At 42.5% G+C, this 27497-nt stretch overlaps 2 protein-coding genes across 4 annotated transcripts in view; both read right to left on the reverse strand.

The window, feature by feature from the left end:
- Window positions 1-21416, reverse strand: part of LOC137652215 (cytochrome P450 3A24-like) — a 90041-nt gene extending 68625 nt beyond the window's left edge. For 2 of the 3 annotated variants that reach the window (XR_011046221.1, XM_068385438.1), the window contains exon 1: window positions 18036-18168. The gene's annotated coding sequence lies outside the window, so the exon portion shown is untranslated. Of the gene's footprint in view, window positions 1-18035; window positions 18169-21129 lie in introns of those variants that run through there. The other variant, XM_068385439.1, reaches the window with a different exon arrangement.
- A 1799-nt stretch (window positions 21417-23215) lies between these two features.
- LOC137652216 (uncharacterized) overlaps window positions 23216-27497 on the reverse strand; it is a 23476-nt gene continuing 19194 nt past the window's right edge. Inside the window, exons 2-3 of the mRNA XM_068385440.1 lie at window positions 27292-27468; window positions 23216-26814 (exon numbers count right to left, since the gene is read on the reverse strand). Coding sequence (XP_068241541.1) covers window positions 24565-26814; window positions 27292-27468 — 2427 coding nt within the window. The 3' untranslated portion in view covers window positions 23216-24564. The remainder of the gene's footprint in view (window positions 26815-27291; window positions 27469-27497) is intronic.

Genomic DNA, 27497 nt, shown 5'->3' on the forward strand with positions numbered 1-27497 from the left:
CAACACTTATCTGTTGTGTTGCCATGATGCAGTCTGTTCGTCTTCGTCCCCTTAGCTGATAAGTTATCTTTCCTCGTGTCCCACGTATCTTATGTATTTACTCTAATAGACATTGAGAACCTACTTTTTAAGTTGTATCCTTGCCCCACCAATTAAGGTTAAGGAAGTTATCAACACGTACATGGCGCAGTGAACTTACAGTGTCGTATTATGAGAACTTTTTTAAGACGTGGACAACGGGAACCAGCCGACGCCATTAATGGACTCTCAGTTCAAATGTGAATTCGTTGCAATTCGATTTACTCATATTTCATGTGCAGTGTAGTGATGCAAGTTAACAGTGAAGTGTTGTGCGGTGCATTGTGCTTTTATAGTGCTCTCTTTTTTATGTCCCAGTGTTTTTGCTGTGCTATTTCAAGAAGCAAGCAAATAGTCTGTTGGGACTCTGTCGGAGTATGCGTGACCACATCGAGTCTCATTCATAGTCACGGGGTGACTGCCTGTGGCAGAGTTGCTGCTCCCCTCAACTCGGAGTCGCTGGCGGACGTATTCATGCACATGCGCACACACTTGCTTGCCTTAAACTTTTCTTATTATTAGTGTTTTAAAACAGTTCGTGTTGTTTTTTATAACTTTGTTGGAACTGTATTTTTACCCACTGCACATCGAAAGTAATAATGGCCTCGAATGATATACTTGCTGAACAGTTAGAAGAGCCCACAGAAGAGAGACCATTCAGCGATGTGGGTGCCCACAGCGTCGATGCCGCCCACGCCCACAGTGTTGGGGGAGTGTTGGAGAGCGCTGCCTCTCCCACCCCACCACTCCTGAGTCCCCACTACTACCCCCCGTCTGCCTCTCAAGCTACCGGGACTGATTTCCTCGCTTTAATTCGTTTTTTAGAGGAATCTCGCTTGTATGAGGATGAAAGAAGAAGAAGGGAAGACGAAGCAAGAAGACAAGAAAGACAACGTGAAGAAGAAGAAGGGAACAAGAAGCAATTCGCCTAAGAGAGGATGATCTTAGAAGAGAAGAAGAAAATGCGAGATTTACAGCTCTCATTCAAACTCTTGCCCCGATCATCCATTCTCATCCAGGCAACCAAACACCTGGCACAGAGGTGAATTCTAACTCCAATCAACCCGCTCTTCCACCTCCACAGAAGGCAACAGCCCAAACGCCACCCCCACGGAAGGCAGAAGCAACATTCCAAATGTTCAGGGAATGGAGACGCCGGTGGGATGACTATGCTGTTATGGTGGATCTTTCTAAGCTTCCACGTGAAAAACAAATGATCCAGATGAGGATGTGTTTAACCCTTGAAACACAGCGTGTTTTAGAACACACACTGCAGATTTCTCCCTCTACAGATAAGTCTGTAGACGAAGTCCTGGATGCTCTACAGTTGCACATTAAGGAACTAAGGAATGAAGTCCTTCGCCAAAGAGAGTTGCTTAGCTGTAAGCAAATGGAAGGAGAATCTTTTGCTGATTTCTACGTGAGACTTCGACGCATCGCAGAAGAAGTTGATTTGTGCCCAGGTAATGCCGCTGCATGTGAAGAGACCCAACTGAAAATGATTATCTTGATGGTCATTCGAGATGCAGAGTTGGTTCAGAAGTTGATTGCCTTGGACGCCAGCTCTCCTCTTTAAGATTTCGTCACAACCTGTCGATCACATGAGGCAGCTAAAACTGCAACTTCTGCCATACGTGGCCCACCCAGCCAGTTGTTTGCCGTTTCAGCCTACAGGAGAAGCAAGGAATCAAGCGGGAAGCCTCCACCTTCGCCGAAGTCCTCTAAGCCTGCCGTTTTATGCCAGTATTGTGCCCGTCAGCACGAACCTGATAAATGCCCTGCTGCCAACAGTACCTGCAAAAACTGTGACCGTGTTGGCCATTGGTCCAGGACGTTGAAGTGTCCTGCCAGCAAAGTCCAGTGCCGTCATTGTCACCGTATTGGACACTTCGATAAATGCTGCATGGATAACAAGAAAAATGGCCATCGAGACAGATCTTCTAGCAACAGTGGTGCCTCTGCAGTCTCCAACAAGCAACAAGATTCACGAACCAGCTGTCATCGCTTAGGATCAGCTTCCACCATCTCCAAGACGCCCAAACCTATCTGTGTCCTCTTGTCATCTGGCGATGTTAACTCTCGCATCAAGATGCTACCATGGCTGCTTACTGACAGCTGCGCTGTCAGAGACTCCCTCTAGAGGGAAGGGGATCGGGAGATCTTTCGGAGTAGAAACGACAACTGGGCCTGCCTGAAAAGAAAGGGAAGAAGAAGAAGGTTGGTTCCTCAACCTATCTGGAGACTTCCCTCCCTCCTGCGAGCGCGCTGGTCTGCGCTTGCGGGGGGGGAACGTGAGGATGACGACCTGGCAGCTCTCGTTCCTGTAGGCTCGCGCGGTGGCTCGCGTTGTGGCTCCCTATGGGAATCGCGCTGGGGTTCGCGCGATAGGATCTTGCCTGGTTCGCGCGATAGGATCTTGCGTAGTTCGCGCTCGGGCTGATGGCGAGGGCGCGCAGGAGAGCAATGGTACGTTGGCGCGCAGGAGACCAATGATACGTTGGCGAGCGATGGCGCGCAGGGCGCGTAGGCGAGCGACTGCGCACAGGCGATCTATGAGGGGGCGAATGGGCAAGTGGGCGCGTTGGCGAGCGATGGAGCGCGCGGGCGATCAGGAGATCGGTGGCGCGCGGTTGCGCGATCTGGTGAAGGAAGAGGAAGCGCAGAAGGGTGTGCAAGCGCTTGCGCGCGCGGAGGTGATTGTTTACGGGCGCGCAGGATCTCGACGGGCTCTAGGACAACGCGCACACACAGGGGATTTACCTTTAGCGCGTGGGCGCGCAGGAGGGCGCACAGCAGGAACTGGTGACTGCGCGCGATGGCTGACGAGCAGACGAGGTCCGACGGTGCGTAGGAGATCGCTGAAGGGAATGAGAAGCAAGGTTCTTCCCTCCTGCGCCCAGATCCGGAGATCGTGGGCGCGCAGGCGAACGTTGGCGCGCAGGCGAACGCTGGCGAGCAGGAGATCGTGAGCGCGCAGGAGATCGTGGGCGCGCAGGAGATCGTGGGCGCGCGTGGCGCACATCAAGATGAGGGCGCGCAGTTGTGCGCTGGCGAGGAGGAGATCGCTGCCGTACAGGAGAACGCTGGCGAGCAGGAGCGCGCTGGCGTGCAGGTGAGCGCTGGCGAGCAGGAGAGCACTGGCGAGCAGGAGAGCGCTGGTGAGCAGGAGAGCGCTGGCGAACAGGAGAGCGATGGCGCGTAGTCTCAGCTGCAGGAGGTCGCTGGGGCGTTGTCTTTGAAGGTGAAGGTCTACGGTGAGAAGACTTCATAGCAGGCGAGCGCTTGCGCGCGAGCATGCATGAGAACGTTGGCGCGCAGGGGATACCTGGCGCTTAAGGGACTTACTCACAATGTGAGAAAGCCCCTTTTGCCCCGAAGGGACCGATGCCCATTGGATAACGGGGTGCGTGGGCGCCCACAGCGCGTCAGCAGCCAGGAACGGAGACGGCAGGTCCGAAGGTCTGGCAGGCGAAGGAGATCGTGAACGATCAGCAGAGAAGTCCAGGGATGCAACTGCAATGGTCGGTGCACGGCGGGGAGGATCCTCTGCGGGGGACTGCGAAGGTGAAGAACCGAAGAGGCGCCTCCTAACTCCCTTGTGGGGAGAAGGAAGGCCTCTACAGCGAAGAGGAGGGCGAGCCTTCCGTCTGATACGTCCTCTGGGGGCGGCAGACAGACCATCATCAGTCCTCCGAAGAGGAGTCTCTGTCAGTGAACTCCCCGAGGGAGAGAATCACCTGCAGGAGAGACCGTTGGACTTGGCTCCTCCCTCAAAGGATGTTCGGAGGGGGGAACTAAGCCTTCAGCTGCATCAGGAACCAAAGCAGGGGTTTGACCTAACTCGTAGGAAGCCCCTGCCACAACAACGTCGACAAAAGACAGAGGATTAACCGCTGCTACCGCCGGCGACTGTTTGACAGCAGCCCCCAACCTGATTATGTCAAACAGGGCTTCCTTGGAGGGCGAACCCTTAAGCCCCAAGGAAGCCCAAAGCTGTAACAAATCATCATTAGCAACATTGTTATCAGAAATATCCTCCCCCAGGGGAGGAGGAGGAGCTGCCTCGCTATGGGAGGCAACTCCCTCTCCCGAACCCCGAGGTCGGTCAACATAAGTACGGCCTACGCTACCACTCGACGGCCTCTCGGGAGAGACCGATCGAGTGGGAGCTTCGGAGGAGGCTCGGGCTACGGAAGAAGAGTCCTTGGAAATTTTCTTCTTCAAGGAAACCCTTGAAAGAGAAATACAGTATCCCGTTTGGACCTCTTCTTAAGGCGCCGGGAAAACCTCTCCCACTGGGAGGTAGACCACTCCCTACACACTTTATCTCTGTCACACCGTTGGCCCCTGCAAAAAGGACATAAGGTGTGAGGGTCCGTTTCGACCTCCGACATATATGTACCACAAGGGCGGTCAGGTAATCCAGGACACTTCCACATAGTCGAGGCCAACTTCCAAGCACACTGAAAAGAAAAAGCAAAATAAGATCAAAGGCTGTCAATAAGCGAGGGTGGGAGCAGACACGTCTGTTCATCACCCGAGCCAAAAGCAAAGTGAGCTAGTCACAGGTGTGTGAGGGGGGGAGGGGTAGCAGGCTACCCCTCCCTACCCCCTCGCTATTTCCCTTGTTAAAATTCTAATGGCTCGTTATTTCAGCTACGCCGAAAGTAATACCCATATTAAATAGCGTGGTTTGTATATAATTCTATAAAATCCAGATACTGTACTTACATTAATAAACTTTCAAGTGAAGTACAGTACAGTACTTCACCATTATTATATGACGTTGAGACTAACGTAAGGTCGTGTAAAACATTATAAAGATCTTATTTTCCTATTTAGTATCTAGGGAGAAAACATTATAAAGATCTTATTTTCCTATTTAGTATCTAGGGAGAAAACATTATAAAGATCTTATTTTCCTATTTAGTATCTAAGGAGACCAACGTCAAATCAGAACTGATGTCCATCGAACCGACATGAGGAGGGGTATTACTTATATACAGCTGATGATACACTAACTGAATTTCAGCTCTTAATTAAAAGTTATACTACAACCTACAATCTCAAAATTATTTCAATGCAATTTCACATTCTATTGAATTTACGAAGTAATAACAAAGCAGTCTTGCTATCACAGTTCAGTATATATATATAAACTGGTCAAAAATTAAACCATACTGAATTATATATACTACAGAACACTAATGGGGCATCACAAATTGGTACATCCAATACTATGGTGTCAATAGCTCAGCTACAAAACTCTACACAACAAAACAGTAAAAAAAATTATGAAATATAAAATTGGGGTTAAAATCAAAACATGACTCAGGTACAGCAGCTAAGAGAAAATGCAGTGCGAAGTTCAACACACTGTATTTCATTTCCAGGTACTGTACAGTACACAAATAAAACCCTTAAATTCTCATAGTAAACAATACTGATTTGACACTTCCACATAAGTTGACACACTACTGGAACAGTTGCTACATTGACTATAAAATCAAATGATCAGTTCAGAGTTTTGAAGATATTCCCCCTGTAATGTCAATATACAGCCTTCATTAGTGTGAAAATTCCATAAAGAATCATTATAGACATATCTCAAAGACACTAAGTATAAATCTAGTCATTCATTTAACTCTGTCTGTGGCAGCCAGCAGGTGCTGCTTCACAGGTATCTAACCAAGGATGAAGCTTTCATCAGGGAATTTCCTAGATTATCAGAATACAGTACAGTATACAGCAACTGAATTACCGTGACTTGCATCACAACACTACACACAACCATCTAGGTTACTCAGTGATTTCCTGGGCTTTCCTACAAGCCATCATCATGCTAGCTGAAATATCATAATCTTTTAAAGTAATTTGTATTTTTCTGAGGTTTTTTTTTTTTTTTTTTTTTTTTGTTAATAGCAGTATATTTGAGCAAAGCTGGAACTTAGCTGTTAAAATCTATAACAAAGTGTCTAGTTACTGGCAGGTGGCAGGAATCCCTCCACCACTGCTAGCACACTGAGGAGCCACTTTGACATTCATTTAAAAATTGCGAAGTGGATGATGTTAGAACTATCACTTAAATGACCTGGGTTTGTATACTGTAGTTACAAAAAAAAAAAAAATTCTTTAAAAAAGGGATTTTGACGAAGGAAAAATCCATTTCTGGGGAGAGACCTGTGACGCCCGGTGAAAGTCCTTATTTTCTAATATAAATCTTCCAAATATACTAGAGAAAGATAAAAGCATGGAATGCAGAGGTTACAACCCTCGCGCGAGCACTTTGTTGGTGTCGTATATCTAACAAGGGCGTGTGTAAACCACTATTCACAGGCTGTCTTCCATTTAGATAATCCCTTCATCAAAGGCCCTAGAGAATACAGTTGGGCTACCCTACCGACACCTACTACTCGCGCTCTCCAGGTCATCCTTCTGCAAGAACATATGGCTTGGCAAGGAAAGGGTGGGTCCGTACAAAAATAACCGGGAAGGGTTTCACCAGGCGTCACAGGTCTCTCCCCAGAAATAGATTTTTCCTTCGTCAAAATCCCTTTTCTGGGTCGATCTGTGACAGCCAGTGAAAATGTACTAGAGAATGCCTTCCAAGCCTAACAAAGTAATAACATAATGCGGAGAATACAATCACCATGTTCGACAATAATATAATATAATAATGTAAGAAACGTCCAATTACCAACTAGCCAAATGTTATAGGGAGCGTAAGGCTAAATAACTAAGACGACAAGGAATCAACTGAGCGTCAAATCGCAAAAGGCATCAAACCTTACATGTCTAAGCATATCTAAACCTTAAAGGAACGGTAACTACAATAACAGTTAAACCATAGGACCCTTTTCCTTTAATAAGAGACTTTTCATTAAGAGGAAGGAAATTCCTATAAATGAACCAACTGGTTTAAAATTCCAAGATGTCAAACTTTTGGCCTGAAGAGGTACAAGTGTTGATTCCATTCCACCTCCTATCAACCTGACAATAGATTACCAGGTGGAAAGCTAGGTTTCTGTTTGGCAACAGATGGTCACAGATATTGCTATTAAAAGTAATTTGTTTACACTTCTATCCATCCTCCCCATCCCAGGAGGATGGAGGGGTGACATAATTATACATCTAAATCTATTCAATAGTTATCAGTATGGTAGCTTCCCTGCATAACAGTCTGTTCCAGAAAATAACAGTACAACCCCAGTACTCAGAGAAGGGGGAAGGAAAGAGGAAAAAAGGGGCCAGATATTCTAAAAGTTGCTGTGACCGCTTTCTTGAACGAGATGCCTCTTAACCTGTGAGGGCCTAACGTACGCTACAAAACCTGTTAAACAGGTACCACAAATCCTAGGGTGAATGTGTTGAAAAACTTGTGGGTATATCCTTCATGTAATGGGCTGTGAAGGTTGTCTGGCATTTTCTGACACCTGTCTTCAATACTTAATGCCACTGACAGGTTCTTCTGAAAGGCTAGTGTCACAATAACCCCTCTAACTTCACGAGTGTAAGCATTTGCATGCTCTTTGGGATTCCCCACCAGAGGGGAATAACTCTCCTTATTGCTTCTTGAAGCCAGAAAGAGATGATGTTTTTAGAGATTTTCATTTTAAACTTGCCAGAGCTAATGAAAGGATTTTGACGAAGGAAAAATCTATTTCTGGGCGAGAGACCCGTGCCGCCCAGTGAAATATGAGTCGAGGTGTAGATTCAGCAGATCCCTTAATTCAGTTGCCCTTTCTGAATTGACCGTCGCCACTTACAACGAGGAGGACCTCCTTAAGGTCCTCACTAAGTCACTTTTGCAAAACTTTATAGCATATAGTTACAGGATTCATTTGGGGTGTCAGAGGCTAGCTTAAGAACATCGTTCAAAAACCAGGAAACTGCGCTAGGGCGAGTTGAAGGTTTTAGTCTGGCACAAGCTCTCGGAATGGATGAGAAATATGAATCCGTTAGATCAATGTCAAAACCAATATGGAAGATCTTTTTTCAAGGCTGACTTGATTGTAGTAATGGTATTGGCTGCCAGGCCAGATTGGAAGAGAGTTCTGAAGAATGTCACAGTTAGGTTCATCGTCATTTTCTCAACTTGGGAATCTTCCAAGAACTTAGCTAATTTCTTGACAGCTGAGTCATATTGACGGAGAGTAGATTCCCTTTTGTCAGATTCCAGGAAAATAGTATTCAAAGGACCGATGTTTGCACCTCGTTGGGCTGTGAACTTCATAAAGTCCATTAAGTTAGGGCATTCAGATTCCTTGAGGAAGCGAACACATTGCGCGTTTGCACTGTCTTTGTTAACACCGGATTGGGAATCCACCGGGGGCGGAGACCTAGTTCTAGCAACAAGGGGAACCAATTGCTCTTGGGCCAGTTGGGGGCTACGAGAGCCACTTGACCTTTGAAGGATCTGAGTTTGTGCAGAACTTTCAGCAGGAGATTTACCGGAGGAAACAGATAAATTGTCTTCCAGGTATTCCAATCTAGAATCATAGAGTCCGTGGCATAAGCCTGAGGGTCCAGGTTGGGGGCTACGTAACAATCTATTTTGCAATTGGATTTCGTCACAAACAGATCCACCTGGAGACCCGGGACTGGAGATATCATCCACTGGAAAGATCGATTGTCTAGAGACCATTCCGACTCTAGCGGAGTCGTCCGGGAAAGTGAGTCCTCTACCACATTCCGGGCTCCTGCTAGATGGACTGCTGACAGGTGCCACTTGTGCATTGCCGCCATGGAGAAAAACTTCAACATGATGTGGTTTACTTGGGCTGATCTGGAGCCTTCTCTGTTGAAGCAGTGTACTATGCCTGCACTGTCGAGAACCAGTCTGATATGGAGATTCCTGGCTGGATTGAGACTTTTTAAAGTGAGAAAGACTGCCATGGCCTCTAGGACGTTGACGTGCATTTGTTGGAAGACCGGTGACCATAACCCTTGGACTTTCTTGTGTTGTAAAGGAACCGACTTGGAAAGATTCTTGATCTTCGTCCAAGTCTGCAGACTTTTTCTCAGGGTTGGGGAAAGGCGAGCACGTCTGTCTCGGTGTATTGCGGTTGCTCTGGAGCGCCACACTCTGTTTATGTCCTTGAGTTTGGACCTCAGGACGATGTCTGTCACGGAGGCGAACTGTAAGGAACCTAGGATCCACTCTCGGCTCCTTCGGAAGGTCAACTTTTCCTTGAGAAATTGTTTTGTATTCCTCGCTATCACCTTCCTTTTGGCTTTGGGGAGGCACAGCGAATGGGAGCACAGGTCCCCTTGTAGTCCCAGCCATTGAAACTTGGTCTGTGGGACCCGGCGGGATTTCTCGAGGTTGACTTGGAATCCCAGTTGCCAAAGGAAGGTGAGGACTTTGTTCGTTGCTACGCGGGAAATCTGGGCATTGTCTGACCAGATTAGCTAATCGTCTAGATAGGCTACTACCTGTATCCCCTGAGTCCGAAGCTCTTGAATTAGTGTCTCTGCTAGTTCGGTGAAGATTCTGGGTGGTATGTTGAGCCCCAATAGCATCATTTTGAATGCATAGGCTTGTTTGCCTAGCTTGAAGCCCAGAAAAGGACGAAAATGCCTTGCTATTGGAACGTGATAGTAGGCATCTGTAAGATCGATGGAGGTGGTGATGGCCCCACGGGGAAGTAAGGTCCACACCTGCGAGACGGTAAGCATATGGAATTTGTCGCAACGAATGAAGGAATTTAAACGATACAGGTCCCGGATTACTCTCCGTTTGTCTGAGCCTTTCTTTGGCACGCTGAACAAGCGTCCGTGAAATCTTAAGCGACGTATACTTTGGATTGCATTCTTTAGTAGCAGATCGTTTGTGAAGGAACGTAGTTCTTCCTTGGACTGAGACCGGTTGAACCACTTGTAGAGGTTGCCTGAATTGGGAAGATTGGAAGGGCCTCAATCTCTTCCTATCTCGAATTGGGGTACTAGTAGGCTCATATCTCCTCTTTGAAAACAGGCCCCACCTAACCTTGAGGTTTTGGTTGGCTCTAGCTGCCTTGCTAAGGACCGAGTTAACTAAGTCCCCTGGGAAAGGATCCGGGCCCCAGACTGGAGCTTTGATGAGCATATTAGGTTCGTCCCTAATCGTGGCTTCGGATAGAACGTGTCGTCGACAATGGGTCCTGGCATTTGCAAAATCATAGGCGTCAGCCATAAAGTTTTGCAAAAGTGACTTAGTGAGGACCTTAAGGAGGTCCTCCTCGTTGTAAGTGGCGACGGTCAATTCAGAAAGGGCAACTGAATTAAGGGATCTGCTGAATCTACACCTCGACTCACATTCCACTGGGCGGCACGGGTCGGAGCCAAGAAAAAAGATTTTGAAGCCATGGCCTGAAGAATTGGATTTGCTTCAGGTGGCATCTTAGTATCATCTAGGGCAAAGAAGCAAATCCTCCAGATCACTGGTTACATCCCTAAAAGAGGAGATGGAGAAGGTCTCAAACGGACTTTCCACGGAAGGGTTTTGTGTTTTAGAAACAAACTCCGGAACAAAGGTAAAGGAGACCTTTCTTCACATCTCAGAATAAGTAATATTTTAAGAAATGCCATATAATTTGACTACCTGCTTTGCCGTGGTCAAGACAAGCAAGACCACTGTCTTTACAGTCAGGTCTTTATCTGATGCTTGCCTTAAAGGTTCATACAGTTTGCTGTTTTTAGGGACCTTAGGACTGGTGACATCCCATGTAGGTGGTTTGAGTTCTTTTGGAGGACATGATGTTTAAAGCTTTTCAGCAGCATCAACAGTTTCCAGGATGAGAAGAGGTCTAGGCCTTTAAAGTCTAACGACTTGGCTCAAGGCTGAGCAATAGGGTTTTACTTCTTAGACCAAGAGGAGCTTCTTTCAGCTTAGCTAGACATGAAAGTCTAGGATTTTAGCTGATATCCAGAAATCACCTGATCACTGCCTCATGAAAAAACCTTTTGTTCTGATGAGATGCTGGATAGTCTCCATCCGTGAAATAACAGGGATATCACCGAGTTGTGGGACCTCTGTAGATATGGTTGGCAAAGTAGATTGGGCGGAAGGGGTAGTTGTCTCAGTATCTTGATCAGGAACACCATCAGGTCTGGGTACCTTTAGGCATGTGGCCTTTTAGGAGTAGCCAGGGTTACGGGTTCCTCTGAGGTTTGGAGTAGTCAATACCAGGTCAACTACCCTTAGAATCAGGCAAAAGGGCAGAAAAGCATAAGCATTGAGGTTGTGTCCCCACTGATGTTGAAATGCATTCTCTAGCATCATAACTGGTCTGGGATTGGCGAACAGAGCACTTACAGTTTTCTGTTGACCCTTATGGGAAACATGTCTATTGACAGGGAACCATACAATGTCAAAAGAAAGGATCACTTAACTCTTACCACTTGTCCTGGGTGACTGAGTTTGTCAGCAATTACATTCCTTTGCCTTGAATGAAACCTGGTGAGAGCTCTATTGTGTTGTGTAGTACCCAGGAGTGAGCCTGCTTCACCAAGTCACAGAGGTGCTGTGAAATGGTATCTCGTCGCTGGTTGAGATATACCACTACAGTAGTTTTGTTTTCCATCAATGCTATCAAGTGGCCTCTCAGGTTCTGTTGGATTGATTGCAGCACCAGGAGGTTTGCCTTCAACTCATGGTGTGCAAGCACTTCTCTTCCTAGGATCAGCACCTAGAGGCTGTCCAATTCCTTAGGTGTGCTGCCCAATCCATCCCACTCCAGAGGAGTTCCCTTGATGAGGTTCTCCTCCTTTAACCCCCAGAATAGATCATCCCATACCTTTTGTTCTACTGGAACAAGGTGGTGAGGTGGGGTTGGTGGCTGCTTTCCAATCTCTTCCGACACCACTGAAATAAGCTCTGGTGGAGATGCCCGTGTAGAACAAGCTTCTCCAAAGTTGAGGTGTCCCTGAAGTTGTTGCCACTGCCAAACTACTAAAATAGTTGTTTTTTGGATACGAAAGGTTGTGCTACCTTCCTGAGTCAGCTCATGCAATTCTCTGATGGAAAAACTCTCACTGCTGAGATATCTATCAGCAATCTCAGGTACTCCATCATCTGTTTGGGCATGAGGATGGACTTCTCTTGGTTTACCATGATCCCCAGATCACAGCCAAAGGAGATAGGCTTGTCCCAATGTTATAGTTGCTGTCTACGAGAGGAGGACAGTATCAACAAATTGTCTAAATACCTCAGTAGACATATGATCTTGGCATGAGCCCAAGTTGAGATTAGCATGAACACGTCAGTGAACACTTGGGGTACAATTAACAGTATGAAGCACAAGACTTTGAATGAAAAACTTTTACCCCCATGGATAAAGCAAACAAACTTCCTTGAATATTGATGGACTAGTATTCTAAAGTATGCGTCTTTCAGGTCTAGAAAGAGTATAAAGTCGTTCCTTCGGATGACATCTTATACAGTGGTCACCATGACCATTTTAAATGGAGTCTGCAAAACATACTTGTTCAAGGGGAAGAGGTCAAAGACTGATCTCCAGCCCCCAGTTGACTTTTCCACAAGGAATTGGCTACTGTGAAAGCCTGGAGATCCATCCAGTAAGACCTGTAGCACACCTTTGCCTAGCAGTTAGTCTACCTCTAATTGGAGGGCGAGGTGTTTCTTTGACTTTGGATGGTAGGATGATACTGTCAGAGAAGGCCGAGTGAGGGAATGACGAGAGCCAATGAACAGAATGATAGCCATCCCCAGATTCATGACAGAAGCCAGAGGGGCTGGCCTGGCACACCATCCTCTGGCTCCTCTTCTATCTCATCCCCTTCTGGACTAACCAATTTGGGGTTGACTGTGATCTGGGTTCCTACAAGAACAGCTGCTGGAATCAACGATGTCTTCCTTAGAGCAGACTTTAAAGATGTTGTCAACTTTCCTGTGATTTTTGGAGGACTTACATCCTTGAAGGAGACAGCTCAGTGGAAGAGAGTCCTGACATGACTTTCTTCATTTCTCCACTCTCTCTCTTCAACTTCCTTCGGAGGGAAAAAGGCTAGGCTATGATGAATAAGAGCCTTTCTCTTGGCCAGAATTTCTCACTGCCAATGCGCCTCTCCTTTTGAGGACCAAATTGATCCACAGGTTGGCTAATTGGTAAGGCAAAAAGGTGACTGTCTTTGCCCCAAAAAGGACAAAGTCGGTAAAGTCATTTTATGTTGTACGGCTATTAATGATCCAGAGAATAGGCAAAGTATGCCAGTGGTCCACCCAGGATGTTGACTTTCAGGAAGGTTGACTTGGTTTCAGAGTTTTTTTTTGCTTCCACTGGAGTAGCCCTCGAGTCGTAAGTGGTCGGACTGTCTCTTGACTCATCTCCCGAAAGGGAATCAGAAAAATCTGTGGATCATCAAGGTTCAACTCATTTCCTTTACAGTTCTTTAACAGAACGTGGCCGGTATTCCGATGCAGACGCCACTGCAAATGGGGTTTTCTTTCTTAGCAGCACTGAAGGTGACTTTCATCAAGTGATTGGTTGACTATCTGTACTGCTGAAGAGCTTGCAAGTTCACTTCAGGAAGACCTGTGGACAGTCTTGTCCCTGGGCTACTTTTCTAAGGTCTATGTAGAACTCTTTCGGTTGGGTCGAGCCAGATCACTAACGGGTGATCATTCGCATACAGGCAAGTTTTTTTGAGCTGTTAAGAGCTTATGGCTAGGAGAACAAGCACATTCAGGCTCTTGTATACTTCTGGTGAGAGCGAAAGCAAACGTGAGCTCTTGTAGCCAGGGGCATACTTGTGTACACGTGGCCAGGAGAATGTACTTCTACTCTCATGCAAACAAACCGGTGGATGAGCCCTTGTGAAGAAGAGCGCATTCGGAAAGGCGAGGGTGCATGCGAACAGGAGAGTTCCATTCTGGGGAGAATGGGAACACTTAATAAGGCTCTTGAGCACATATGTGCACTGGCGAACAGGTAAGTACACCTCTCTGTTAGGTGTACTATCACTTCCAAGTGAGCACATACAAACAAACAGAAGTGTGTGAGAGCATTAGAGACCAAGACCACCCAGGAAAGTACTCATGACTAGGTGTGGGTAAATTTATAAGGAGAGTGGATGCAAGGGTACCCAAGAAGCGAAGGCCAGTACAACCTAGATCCCTTATGGATAGGTGAGCACTGGCTAACATCTGAGTGTTGGATTACATTTGAGCACTAGCTAACATCTGAGCAACGGCTAACATCTAAGGCTCACGAACAGGTGAGCACGTTGTAAATGAGGGGTGCTCGCAAACAGACAAGAAAGCACGTGCAGAGGGGCAAGCACGAGTATCAACTTTATATGTAGTTTCTTTTTCCAAAGAATGAAAACGCTTAGTTAAGCATGAGCGAGAGCAAGGGTTCACTTCACCCCAGAATTCTTCTTCAAAAGAATGGGTGTGTTCTGGGGGATGTGCGTGCAAGAATGAGTATCAAACTAAAGACAGCTCTTCTTAGGAAGAGTGGAGGTACCCTGAGGAGCATGTAAGAATGAAGATCCACTTCATACGATAACTCTTTCCAGAAAAGTGGGTGCCTACAAAACCAGGTATCAACCTCATTTAAGAGCTCCTCTTTAGAAAACTGGACCACATGCCAGTAACTACCAACACCTCGTTATAAATTTCAACAGGCGAGTTCCAGCTTTGCTGAAATCATACTCCTATTAAAGGATGAGGGTTTGTACCCATGTAGGAACAACTACTAATTCTGTGACTGACTTCTCTCATTCCATCTATGCAGTAACAATAACAGCAACTGCTACCAGATGTTTATCACTTTGTCGTACTTGCTATGCTTCCCATAATACCACATCCAAAAAGATAGTCTTGACTACACAAAATACCCTAAGCACTACATTCCAACAAAAGTGGGGAGTCTACATAACCTCCTTTCATCATGTTCTTAAAGGTGATTGGGGGCATAATGCAGAGCACATGAAATCTAATAACCTGCAAAATACCTTTCAGTTGCTCAAAAAGTCTGAATATCGTAAGACTTAACACTTAAAGAGTTCCAAAGTATTCTTAATTTGATTAACAGAAATTACTTTTTCATTTTCAAATGACAAGATACCTGAATAAAATGACTATGCTTTCTCTAATCTAAAAGACTTTATACAATCTGCTTAAACAGCAGAACAATAATTCAACACACATCTCTACCTCATATCCAAAATATTACAATGCTCAAATAACTAACCAAGTTTATCTTTAAGCAAGAGCAAATGTATGCCAAGAAAAATCTGTTAGCAAGTACAATGCACACAAAACGTAACAGTACGGTATAAATGAATCTTAACAGTTTTAACTTTAAAGGGGTATATAATAGTAAGCTAAAAGCATAATAAAACAAGGACTACAAAAAAATCAAATCACAAAATAAATGCATTGTGAATACAGTACAGTTATGTACTACTATGGCTTATGAAACATTGAAAAAAAATGCTTGGAATACCTTGAGATATTTTAAAGATATCACGGTACCTACACACCAAAAAGAAGCACATAAAACAGCCATAAACTACCATACTATAAATAAACCAGTATATAAGAAAAAAAAAAGTAAACTTATATTACAGAATCCAACAAAAATTTACTGAGCAGCTAATTTGGTAAATGGAGTTGATGACTTAGACTCGAAATGACCAAGCGATTTATAAAAGAAATCACATTATGGAAAATTACAGTATCTTAAATCTGACCAATATTTGCTGAAATCATAATGTTGGATCAAGTGCCTCGCAAGGAAATAAATCAGGAATCTCATGCTTGATAAGTAAAAACAAATCATGAAGCCATGAAAACTTTAAGCAAAAACTAATATGAAACTCATGCCCAGATGAAAAAGCTGGCAGAATAAAATATCTAGGAAGGGAAGACTGACATGAGATGACATGTGCCTTGGAGAGGAAGACTGGCATGGAACAACATGCCTCCTCATGACAGTTCATTATGGAACCATTTGCCGGATAATCGAAAAGTCAGAAAAAATGAGGTGCCTGATACTGAAAGTTTCACATGAAGTGTCAGATAATAGATTCACATGAAACAATGTGCCTGACAAGTGAGCTTGGACCTACAAAAGAAAATTGGCCACATAAGGGAAGATTAACACATAACGAAGTGCCAAGTAAGGGGAGACTGATATGGGACCATGTGCTGGATTAATATTCATAAGACCAAATACCTGATAAAAGTGATTAATAAAAACCATGTACCTGATAAGGGGGAGTCTGACATAGGAGCCGAGTGCCTGATAAGGGAAGTACGCATGGAACCAGGCTCCTGGTTCGATTCCGGAATTAGGACCGATCCCTGACGCATAAACGACAAATAAAAGGGAAAAACCGAGAGTGGTATAAAAAATATTCTTTGTACAAAAAGTACCTAAAAAATTGAATGGTTTCAACCTAAACAGGAGATAGTCCACAACTTGACAGCTTCAGAAACCCCAAAAATTAAAAATCTCTACGATAAAGGAGCTCTCTAACAATACTGATAGATGCCAGCATAACTACAAATTATTCACTATTAAATAAAAAGCATGTATTTTGCATATACAGTACTGTCTAACTTGTGAATAAAACCCAGAAAAGTTAATTTTCTACAATACAGTACTAAATTCTATCTACAAAGAAAAGTAGGAAATGCTATTTAGTATAAAATATGCCCAACAGAGCTAAAAGATCTGCATTGCATTAGACTGTGAAATGACTATGTACAATATAAGAAGCTATTTATATTAACAGGATTGAAAATACTGTACAATGTGCAGGCTATAGAACCATAAAAGTTAATTTCTACAAGACTTTTTACCTAGTTCATTAGGAGAGAAGGATACCATCTATGATTATAAGTTTGATCTATAAAAAGAGTAAACTATCAATGAAAATTTTTTATTTAGGAAGCAAATGAACATGACAATGAATAGCAATGGTTTATGGGAAAATGTTGTTGCTTTAGAATTTGAGGGTACCATACTTCAACATCAGAATTCCTATTTACCATCAAAATTTAATTTAACTAATTCAACATTGGAATTAATGATAATATTAACCTAGTTATGAACTAGAGGCAATAATATAGTCATTTCCCACTGGGGTCCTTCATAATTTGATAAGAATAAGAAAATTATCATCAATAATCATAACAGGAATCAATGGATTTGAAATTAAATTTTGCCATAAAAATTATATCGAAAAATTATACATTTATTATACTTAGTGTTACTGTATAACAATGGCCTGCATTGTAATGCAAAATATGGTTTGGTGTTGTTTTCAAAGTGGTCTAGTAAAATACCTAATCAGAATCTAACCTAACTTTCCTATAGCCAATAGCCTGAAGCAATGTTCTGAAGAAAATCAATTATGTACAAAATACCGTTTATAACAACCTCCAGTATTCGTAATTATATAGTAAAGATAATTTCTTATTTTTAAAATAATAAACCTTGACCAAACGACCATAATATTTGGAAGATTTAAAATTATTTTTTACTCGACTGATAAGTGCGGGCTTAGGCCTATTACCATAGCTGACGTAGGTTGAAAATATACTTTTTATATGTAATTTATCATGTAAATTATTTATAAATGCTGTTGTGAATAATAGCTAGTAAATGTTAATTCCTAATTCACAATTAACATCAAATAAACTATAACGTTGACAGAATATTAAAGGTACCATAGGTCTAAACAAAGGTCTATCGCTAGGGTATGTATGATAGACAGAATGGCATAAACTAATAATTACTGCAATAAAGACTAGTTAAAACAAGTAATTAACTGTTATAAGAGCAATTAACTGTAATAAGTGAGGGAAACAGTGTGAAGATACGATAAATAAAGCACCCTACTGCTCCACCCCATTGCCCCATAGAGGAGGCCTTCGCAAGATCAATAGATTGACTTGATCTTAAACAAGTTAATGGAAAAAATCAGAATAACGCCACACTGACCGTTACGTGAAGAGACAGACAGACGGTGAAAACAAACAAACAGATAGACAGACAGAGCAGCAGCAGACTGTAATAAGGGGAAAATAGCAGGAGAGCGCAAATTCAACCCGCCATCATATTGGTTGCGTTCAGCACTGATGTTTTAGAAACTAAGTAAGTCAAAGTTGATTTTACTTATCACTATAAATTACCACAAAGTACTTATTTTACAATTTACAGTGATGTAATTATATTCTTTACGAACTTCTATGTTGACATTACAATTAAATAGTGAAAAAAATATTAATACAATTATTATCCATATTAACGATTCGAACGGTGTACTGCTAAACACACTACAATGAGGGCATTTGACAATGAAACAAATGTCAACTATGGTAACTTTAATAAAAAAAAAAACTCAAATTACGTTTCGTAGAAAAACAGTCTGCCATAATCAAAACCATTCATTTAATCAAATCGTAAATGGGCTTAACGAAACGCATCCGGTGATGACAGGGGTTGCATCATTTGTTTGTTTTACGAGGAAAGACAAACATTTTTCGGAAAGTAAACCAAGATTCTTGCCAATGAATAACAAAATGTTTGTCGTGCTACCCATTGATCTACTGGAATGAGTAAAGCATCAAAGTCCCTATATCGAGTTTCTTTTTTTATGATAAGGAATCGTGTAAATAATGCGGAACGGTGGGTAATCGATAATGTCTTGCGGCTACTGAAAAAAAGTTTCACTTGTTTACTTGTTTTGGGTTTAAATCCAACCCTGCACTCGGGCGGGTCCATATTAATCATCTAACGAAACATTTTCATTATAACTTATACAATTCTTTGATTGTAGCATCTTCCAAATCATATGGTCTTGTGAAAAGTAATGTCTTTAGTTTCTTCTTAAATTCAATCAATCCCTTTATGTCCTTCATTTCAGTTGGCAGTTTATTATAATATCTAGGCGCACAGTAGCTAAAAGCCCTTTCACCAAATTTAATAGCATTTACATTTTCTTTCGAGTAAAATGCAGAGAATTGTAACATTCGATTTTTTTTTTCAAATGAAGTTTTCTTATCAAACATAAAAATCGGGCTATATATCCGTTTAGTGAGATCGGCATTACTGTTTGGACGAGTGGCGGTATGACAATGAAACAATTAGTTCACCATACTTTCAACTGGGCTCCACAAGGCACTCGTTGGAAGACCCAGGCTTACATGGCCGAGGACTATGAAGCGCGAAGTAGGAGATTATGAATGGAGAAGTAACGATTTAAAAACTTTAGATAGAGACGACTGGCGAAATATAGAGGAGGCCCTTTGCGTTGTTCGGTCGTCCGTTATGTTTTGTAAGCTACAATTTGTATCAGGCGATCAATTTCTTTGTATTGTGCAATGTTAATGAATGGATTTACTTTGTCATCATACTGTATATATTTATGATACATTCATGACCTTCAAAAGTGTGTAGCGATTTGGTTTATTGAAACGGCACTAACTACGAACAAGACCACATGTTCGGATTTTGAAGTTTCTAAAAATTTTGTAAGCATTCTAAATCTGAGAAAATGGCTCTAATCCCACCAGTTCTGTAAAGTGCTTTTGGTTATCAAGACTTAAGTTCATACAGATCTAACTCTTATTATCATCCTTCTTGTAGAAAGTGATTGAATATGTAATTCTTGGAGAACTCGTTCGCCATTTAGAGAGAATCGAAGCACTGCCGGGCAATCATGTCAATACATAATTATATTCTTTGGAAACGGCTATTGTTCCGGTGTAATTGATTTGATGGAAATGATGGAGAAAACATATGTGGAATCCCGACTGTTTCGACACAGTTGTGTATAAACTGTTCTTAATGATTTACGATCCACTGGTATTGAAGATGAAGTCTTTCAGTATCAAACAGATTACTTAGCTGAGAGAAATTACTGTGTACGAATTGCATGCGCTTACTCTAAGCCAACCATTAAGCAGATGGGTAACCCCCGATAAGTGAACTCTAAATCTTAATTTGTAGCTATACTATTGATCTATCAAAAGTACTATAGAAAAGTGGAATGGAGGTCAAGCTATTAGCAGACGATTCACAATTTTACTTCTCCATAAATTGCATTGATGATAACGTTGAAATTTAAACCATGTAGGTAACATCTAATCTAATATTAACGAAAACCTAGCTGGTATAAAATGACCTGGGTTTGTCACTGTACTAATTTTTCTCTGTGCTTGGATAAATAATGTAGTAAGAATCACTGGATGTCATATTAGAAACATTGATTTTGTAATGAAATATTTGGACGGGTGCACTGCAAAGAAACCTGGGATCAACTGTGTTGTTGCCAGGATTGACTACTGTGACCCATTACAACTTGCCCCCTTTTAAAGTTACTAAACAATAAAAGGACCCACCAGGAAAAGATTACTAGTGTGCTTATTGGATTATACAGACTGTCGCCTAAAACCAGAAGCCACTAGACTCATGATTTTTGCAGCGACTCAAGGTTATCAGAACCGGACGTCCAAAATGTTTAATAGAATTGCTACACATCGCAGCACACAAAATATGTCGACACAAGAATAGGATGGTTTCAAGTTATTGGGGACAAGATGCACCTCTAATGTAGGTTCTAGACCCTTCAGATATGTGGCAACAAGATTGTGTAAGTAGCACCTTCTAGATATCCAAAGGACTGATATTTGGTTTTCGTGTGGTTGAAAGCATTCCTATTTACATTATGATATTGTGGATTTGACAATAAGTGGAAATTGAGCAACTAGTATCTAGTCTAAATACCAATACTGTCGATCCTGCAGAGCACTAAGCTTTTCCGTGTCAAGACCAGAAAAAAAATCTTCTAGGTAACGTATTCTTAACAAAATTAAGAAAAAATCGTACCACGCAAGCTTTTGTCTTAGCCTGTGTCTTGCTTTAGACAAGGGGTTCTTAAACGAACGAGCTTCTGCTCGATACCATATTTCTTTGTATTCACGCTGCAGAGTAAAATCATAAATTTAGATGCATCCACGATTAACATCCTAAGAAAACTTCTTCAATGAGAATTAACTATCAATACCCGTAAAATTAAATCCAAAACATTTACCTTTGTCCACTTCCTTTCTATGCGAGTGGTGTTCTTGGCTTTACGACCCGCCAACAGCTACTAAAGTGGTGCTTCCAAAAGTAGAGTGCAGTTTATGCACCATCACGTTCCTTCATAAAGTTCTAAGGTGTCGTCTGGGTTATATAACGCTACACAAGAGTAACGTAATGAAAGCAAAGTCACAATACAAAAGAAAAAAAAAAACAATCTGACATTTCCTCACAGTAACGGCCTTAAAAAATGTGAAAATTTTGACAGAGGAACTGATAGTAAATACACTTCTTTACTTGTCGAATGCAATCTCAGAAATGGGCCATGGCAAATAATACTCAACGCTGTCCGTTTTCTATTAAGATCTAACAGAAATTGATGCAGTGTGTTTCTATATTAATGTAGTATTTTAACGACTTTTACCATACAAATATATGCAAATTTTACAAATTACATTTGACACTCGTCACTAGATGAAGAAACAATCAATACATTCATTACAGCTTAAAAAATAAGACGATCTACAACCTTTACGTTAAGTATATTCTCGACAGGACCCAAAGTGACATGCAATAATTGTTCTATTTTGTATGCGGAGAGAGAGAGAGAGAGAGAGAGAGAGAGAGAGAGAGAGAGAGAGAGAGAGAGAGAGAGAGAGAGAGAGAGAGATTATGTTGTAATCCTATATGTTCTCTGTGGCTCTTCATTTATTTGTTTATTGCAGTCTACAAAGAACAGGTTAATAAATTACGAAACAATAAATAGAGGAGCAAGATTGATAAAAGGTGACCCACGTCGAGAAGGGATTACTCCTATACTAATTAATTTGAATTACACTGACTGCCCATTAAAGACTAAGTATTTTGAGGTATGTGCAATAACCAATAACTCATCACGTTATCATAACCGGGCGTACAAAATAGAGAGAATTGTTACACATCGTGTAGTCAACGAATCGTGTACTTACAGATGGTTTCAAGTTATTGGAATTAAGATACATATCTATTGTATATTCTAGAGCTTTCACATATGCGAAATGAAGCTCCAACTAGACATTAAAAAAAAACAAAAAACAAGATAGTAATATCCCCAATAAAGAAATTACAAACTTTGTTTTTTAAGTGGAATACGCTGTGTGATGATATTCTCGTCTAAATAGCCAAGAATGTATACGACAAACACATTGTGCATTTGGACCAAGAAAACAGCCTTTGAAGTGAAGTTTAATTCACAATTTTCTAAAATTAGTATTGCTTCTTGGTCATAAATGTTATTCAACAGATACGCAAAAGAATAATCTCATGACGTTTATCTTCTATCTTGCGTCAGAAACAAAACAGTATAAGAAGATAAATTTGGAGGCTATGCCTCACCCGAGAACCTGAACACAATACGGCATATGGCGTTTGATTATAACTCTTTCATTTGACAAGAGAACATTTAATAATATAACGACTTGTCTTTAGAGTGTTATGCTAATATATGAATGCTGATTGATAGTTACTTCGTGGAGGCCAATCTGGATATACAGTATATTTGCCTTTGTTTTCAGTATTTCTTGACATGTAGATACATTCTCGCTCCTTCCGTGGGTAGTAATCCCAACCATCTGTCTTATATCCTTTAAAAATAATTATTAAAACATTTTCTATTGATTAATAAATAGATATTGCCTTAGGGTGGTCCAGGACGATCAATTTCTTGACGCCATGTATGCAGTAGACCATAGATAATTTTCTTTGAAGCCTCCAATGTGGGTCTATACGGTACTACATACGGTCTAGGACTCTAGGTTATATACCTAGACCTGTTTATAGCATCCTGCTTTTACAACAAATGTTGTAGCTTAGATAATAATAATAATAATAATAATAATAATAATAATAATAATAATAATAATAAAAAAATAATAATAATAATAAACGCAATCAAATTCAGACCATATCTTCTCCCTCTCATTATGTTCATTTGACAATTATTCATAAAAAATAGGTCCAAACGGACAATTATTAAAACACCTTAACTAATATATTCAGGGCACAATTGACGAAATAAAACACGATTCATAATTTAAGAAACGTTTATTAGTCACTAAGATCATATAAATATTACAAAATGCATACCTGCTTTAGGCATTATAAAAATACTTATAGTAAATGAAAAGACGGTCAGAAAGTGGCCTACAGATATCCCGTGAGACTTGCAGAGACCTAAAAAAAAAAAGAGCAGTGACAGGACCTGCCTCGCACAAGGCTGAAAGCTGCAGTTGTTTGTGTGTACTTCACTACTTTCACAAGAGTAACAATAGTGAAATCACATTCTCTAAACAAATTCTTCTGCTCTAAATCCCTTTCTCTCTCTCTCTAATGAGAGAGAGAGAGAGAGAGAGAGAGAGAGAGAGAGAGAGAGAGAGAGAGAGAGGTTAATAACAAAGGTGAAAAAATATATTGTAGAAAGAAGCTCATCTTGGTGGGTAATGTCCGCAACTCAAACTTGCAGCTATTGTGTTCAGTACCTCGATCCTGTCATAACAATGCCATGACTGCAAGGGTAGCAGTTCTGCAGCTGGAAAAGTACTGATGGTACGGTGAATACTATGGCAAAACCCAGGCATTCAGAAGTAAACACTATCAAGACTATTAAGAGAAATCTAAATACTGTAACACTATTCATCATGATTGCCTTTGGAGACCAACTGCCTTTGACAAGTAACAGTGAATGGACAAGGTGACTCCAAATGGCACATGGCTAATGCGCAACTACTGTGTAATCTAATTCAGAAAATGCAAGTTCGGTACAGCCTTAGGTTTCTACGCAATAAATATGAGAAAAGCGTAAATGACATGAATGACCAGCTGCAGGACTTGAAACCCCATCCTGTCGACATAGCCTAAATGAAAACAACATGGAGACACTCACTGAATAAATAAAAACATCAAGCACTGACTTGAAAGAAAAATAAAGGACAAATTCAGACATATTTGTACGGAAAGTTCACTGAATCTCAATCACTACAGGAACACGTAAAAAACTCATCAGTTGATAATGCTAATGAGAATTTTACAATTTCAGGGGATCCACAAAGGGTTACTACACAGAAATTGCTACTATCTTTCTACCCATTTACACTGCACACACACAAACACACACACAGAAAGAAGTTGATGATGTGATGCCCTCGCTGAGCACAGGTATAATAAATTAATGACTGCATTACTTTATCATTCATGCAATATGAATAATGCTCAGTTCATTTTTAAGATAATTTTGTATAATTGATAACAGGCTTCATGAGAATAGAACACTAACCCTTAAATAGAATGAAAAATTCTGAGCATTTAATTAACATAACTTGAATAGTCTTATGAAAGGATTATAAACTTTATGCTTAACATAGTAACGAAACACTTAACTGAGCATTAATTATTTAAGCCATCATGATTTTCACTCTGCTGAGCTGACAGATACCTTTGCTGAAACCTTAGCCTCACTGACATCTGAGGATACGTTAGTTTCAACTCGTTCTTCTGCATTTCCTGGACTCCTTTGACTGAGGTTTTGGGTAAGTGAGGCATCGCCAAAGGCTGAGTAACCATTGGATGGTGTCCAGTCATCTGAGACACCAGTATCTTCTTTGGCAGCATAACTGGAGACATGCGTACCAGCTGGCTTAGATACAACCACCTCAGGGACATGAATACTGGCTGAAGAGTAGGAGTCTCCTCCTGCTGGTGCTGGTGCTGCTCCTCCTCCAGCTTTTCCTTTAATAATATCTTCTCCTTTTGGTTCTCCATAGGCAGCACTTGGAGGAATAGGTGCTCCGTAACCTCCTGAGGGAGCAGGCAAAGGGGCCGAGGAAGGAGCAACTGCTTTCCCTGGCTGTTGGTAAACATGAACCGGAGGTCTTACACCTTGGTAAATGATAATGGGTGGCTTGTGGTAAGCTTTGGGTGCTGGAAGGTATACAGGTGCTGGTTTAGTGGCAGCCTTTGGTGGACCATAAGTGGTAGGCGCTTTTGGTGCTTTAGGTGCTTTGGAAAGTCCAAATGAGGGTTTAGGGAGCTTGGGAGGGGGTCCATATGAGCCCTTTGGAGCCTTTGGAGGTGGTCCATATGAACCCTTTGGAGCTTTTGGTGGGGGTCCATACGATCCTTTGGGAGCCTTAGGAGGAGGTCCATAGGAGCCTGTAGGTGCCTTGGGAGGGGGTCCATATGATGGTCTTGGAGCTTTTGGTGGTGGGCCATAAGATGGAGCTGGGGCCTTAGGTGGTGGACCATATGAAGGGGCTGGAGCCTTAGGAGGACCATAGGTTGGAGGTGGTGCTTTTGGTGGAGCCTTTGAGGGTGCAATGGCCTTTGGAGGTCCATAAGAAGGAGCAGGAGCTGTTGGAGGAGGTCCATAAGATGGACCAGGAGCCTTTGGAGGAGGACCATAAGATGGAGCTGGAGCCTTAGGAGGGGGTCCATAAGAAGGTGTAGGAGCCTTTGGAGGGGGTCCATAAGAAGGTGTAGGAGCCTTTGGAGGGGGTCCATAAGAAGGTGCAGGAGCTTTAGGAGGTGGCCCATAGCTTGGTCTTGGAGCTTTAGGTGGTGGGCCATAACTAGGTCTAGGTGCTTTAGCCTTGGGTGGACCATAAGTGGGTGTAGGGGCCTTAGGAGGAAGACCATAGCTGGGTTTAGGAGCAGCTGGGGCAGCATACTGAGCTTTAGCAGGAGCCTTGGTAACCTGGTGGACAGGTGGTTGTTGGTACACATGAATAGGGGGATGGCCAGCATAAATAATGTGAGGAGCTGGAGTACTTTTAGTTGGGGCAGGCTTAGGTGGGCCATAAGTTGGGGGAGGTGGGGCATAAGTAGGACCTTTGGTAGGTGCCTTGGCCTTAGGAGCCTTAGCTTTAAGAGGAGCACCGTAACTAGGTGCTGGGGCTTTAGGGGGTGGACCATAATTTGGTGGAGGAGCCTTAGGAGGTGCTCCATATGATGGAGGAGGTGCTTTTGGTGGAGCGCCATAAGTAGGAGCTGGTTTAGCGCTGGGTGGTGGACCATAGCTAGGTGCTGGAGCAGCTGGTGCAGCATACTGGGGCTCAGGAGCTGGTACCAGTACTGGAGCAGGAGCTGGTGGTGCCTTAATGTAAATAGGACCAGTATTTGCAGGGGCACCATATTGAGGGCTTGGAGCTGAAGGTGGAGGGCCATATGAAGGAGGTGGGGCTCCAACTGGGGGACCATAGGAAGGAGCTGGTGCTTTAGGTGGAGGGCCATATGAAGGAGGAGGAGCTTTTGGCGGTGCTCCATAGGTTGGCCTTGGTGCCTTAGGTATTATTGGAGCCTTAGACTTAGGGGGACCATAAGATGGTCTTGGAGCTTTTGGAGGAGGTCCATAGGATGGGCGAGGGGGTGCTTTAGGCGGGCCGTAAGATGGGGGTGGTGCCTTCGGTGGACCGTAAGATGGGGGTGGTGCCTTCGGTGGACCGTAGGAAGGTGCTGGAGCTTTAATCGTAGCCTTTGGAGGTCCATAAGATGGGGCAGGTGCTTTAACAGGTGCTTTGATGGCTGGCTTTTGAGTGTGGACTACATGTACTGGCGGCGAACTGTCAGACTGGTAAATGAGAACCGGCAGTTCATGGTGCGGCAATGGGACGTACTTGACCGGCTGGGCCTTCCCACCACCCTTGCCACTTCCATATCCCCCAGCCTGCAGAGGAAAAGGATGATAACGATCAAGTCAACTACAATTACTCTCAAGTATAGAATTACCAAATTAAAAGTGCCCTCAATTAATAAAGACGTAACAACTAAAGTGAAGCAGATATTACAAAAGAAATAGATATCTCTTTGAGGCTCGAAGTGAGGATTGCAGGTTCATCCTTGCCAAGATTCTCAGGCAGGATGTGTTGTACTATGCTAGAGGTATTTTTTTTATTTACATCAGAAGCAAGTCTTCTGAAAGCTATTTAACTTTTATAAGGTCATTTTTGCTTTTATTTTTATAACAAACATTCCTCTTATTCTATATCTATAACAAATGACATCGGCTTAAATGACCTTAGATGCCAGGATGCCAGAAAACTCCAAATCAATCGATCAATCAATCATTGACGTATAGTATTTTACTAGTGAAAAAGAAGTTTATTTTTATGACGAATAGAAGAATGTTAATTGAAAATCTTACCGTTGGTCTCGGTGGAGGTGGAAAGTGGATGACAGGTGGTTTTTCATCGGAGTAAACTATGGGTCCAGCATATTTCACGGAAGGCTTATAGGCAGCCTTTGTGGTAGGTGCTGGGTAGTCAGCCTGTACTGAGTGGAGTAGCAGTAGACTGACAGCCACTGCCACCAAATGTATAACCTGAAAAGAAAAAGGGATAAAATTAGTCT

Source organism: Palaemon carinicauda, chromosome 13 (assembly GCF_036898095.1).
Source record: "Palaemon carinicauda isolate YSFRI2023 chromosome 13, ASM3689809v2, whole genome shotgun sequence".
NCBI lineage: Eukaryota > Metazoa > Arthropoda > Malacostraca > Decapoda > Palaemonidae > Palaemon > Palaemon carinicauda.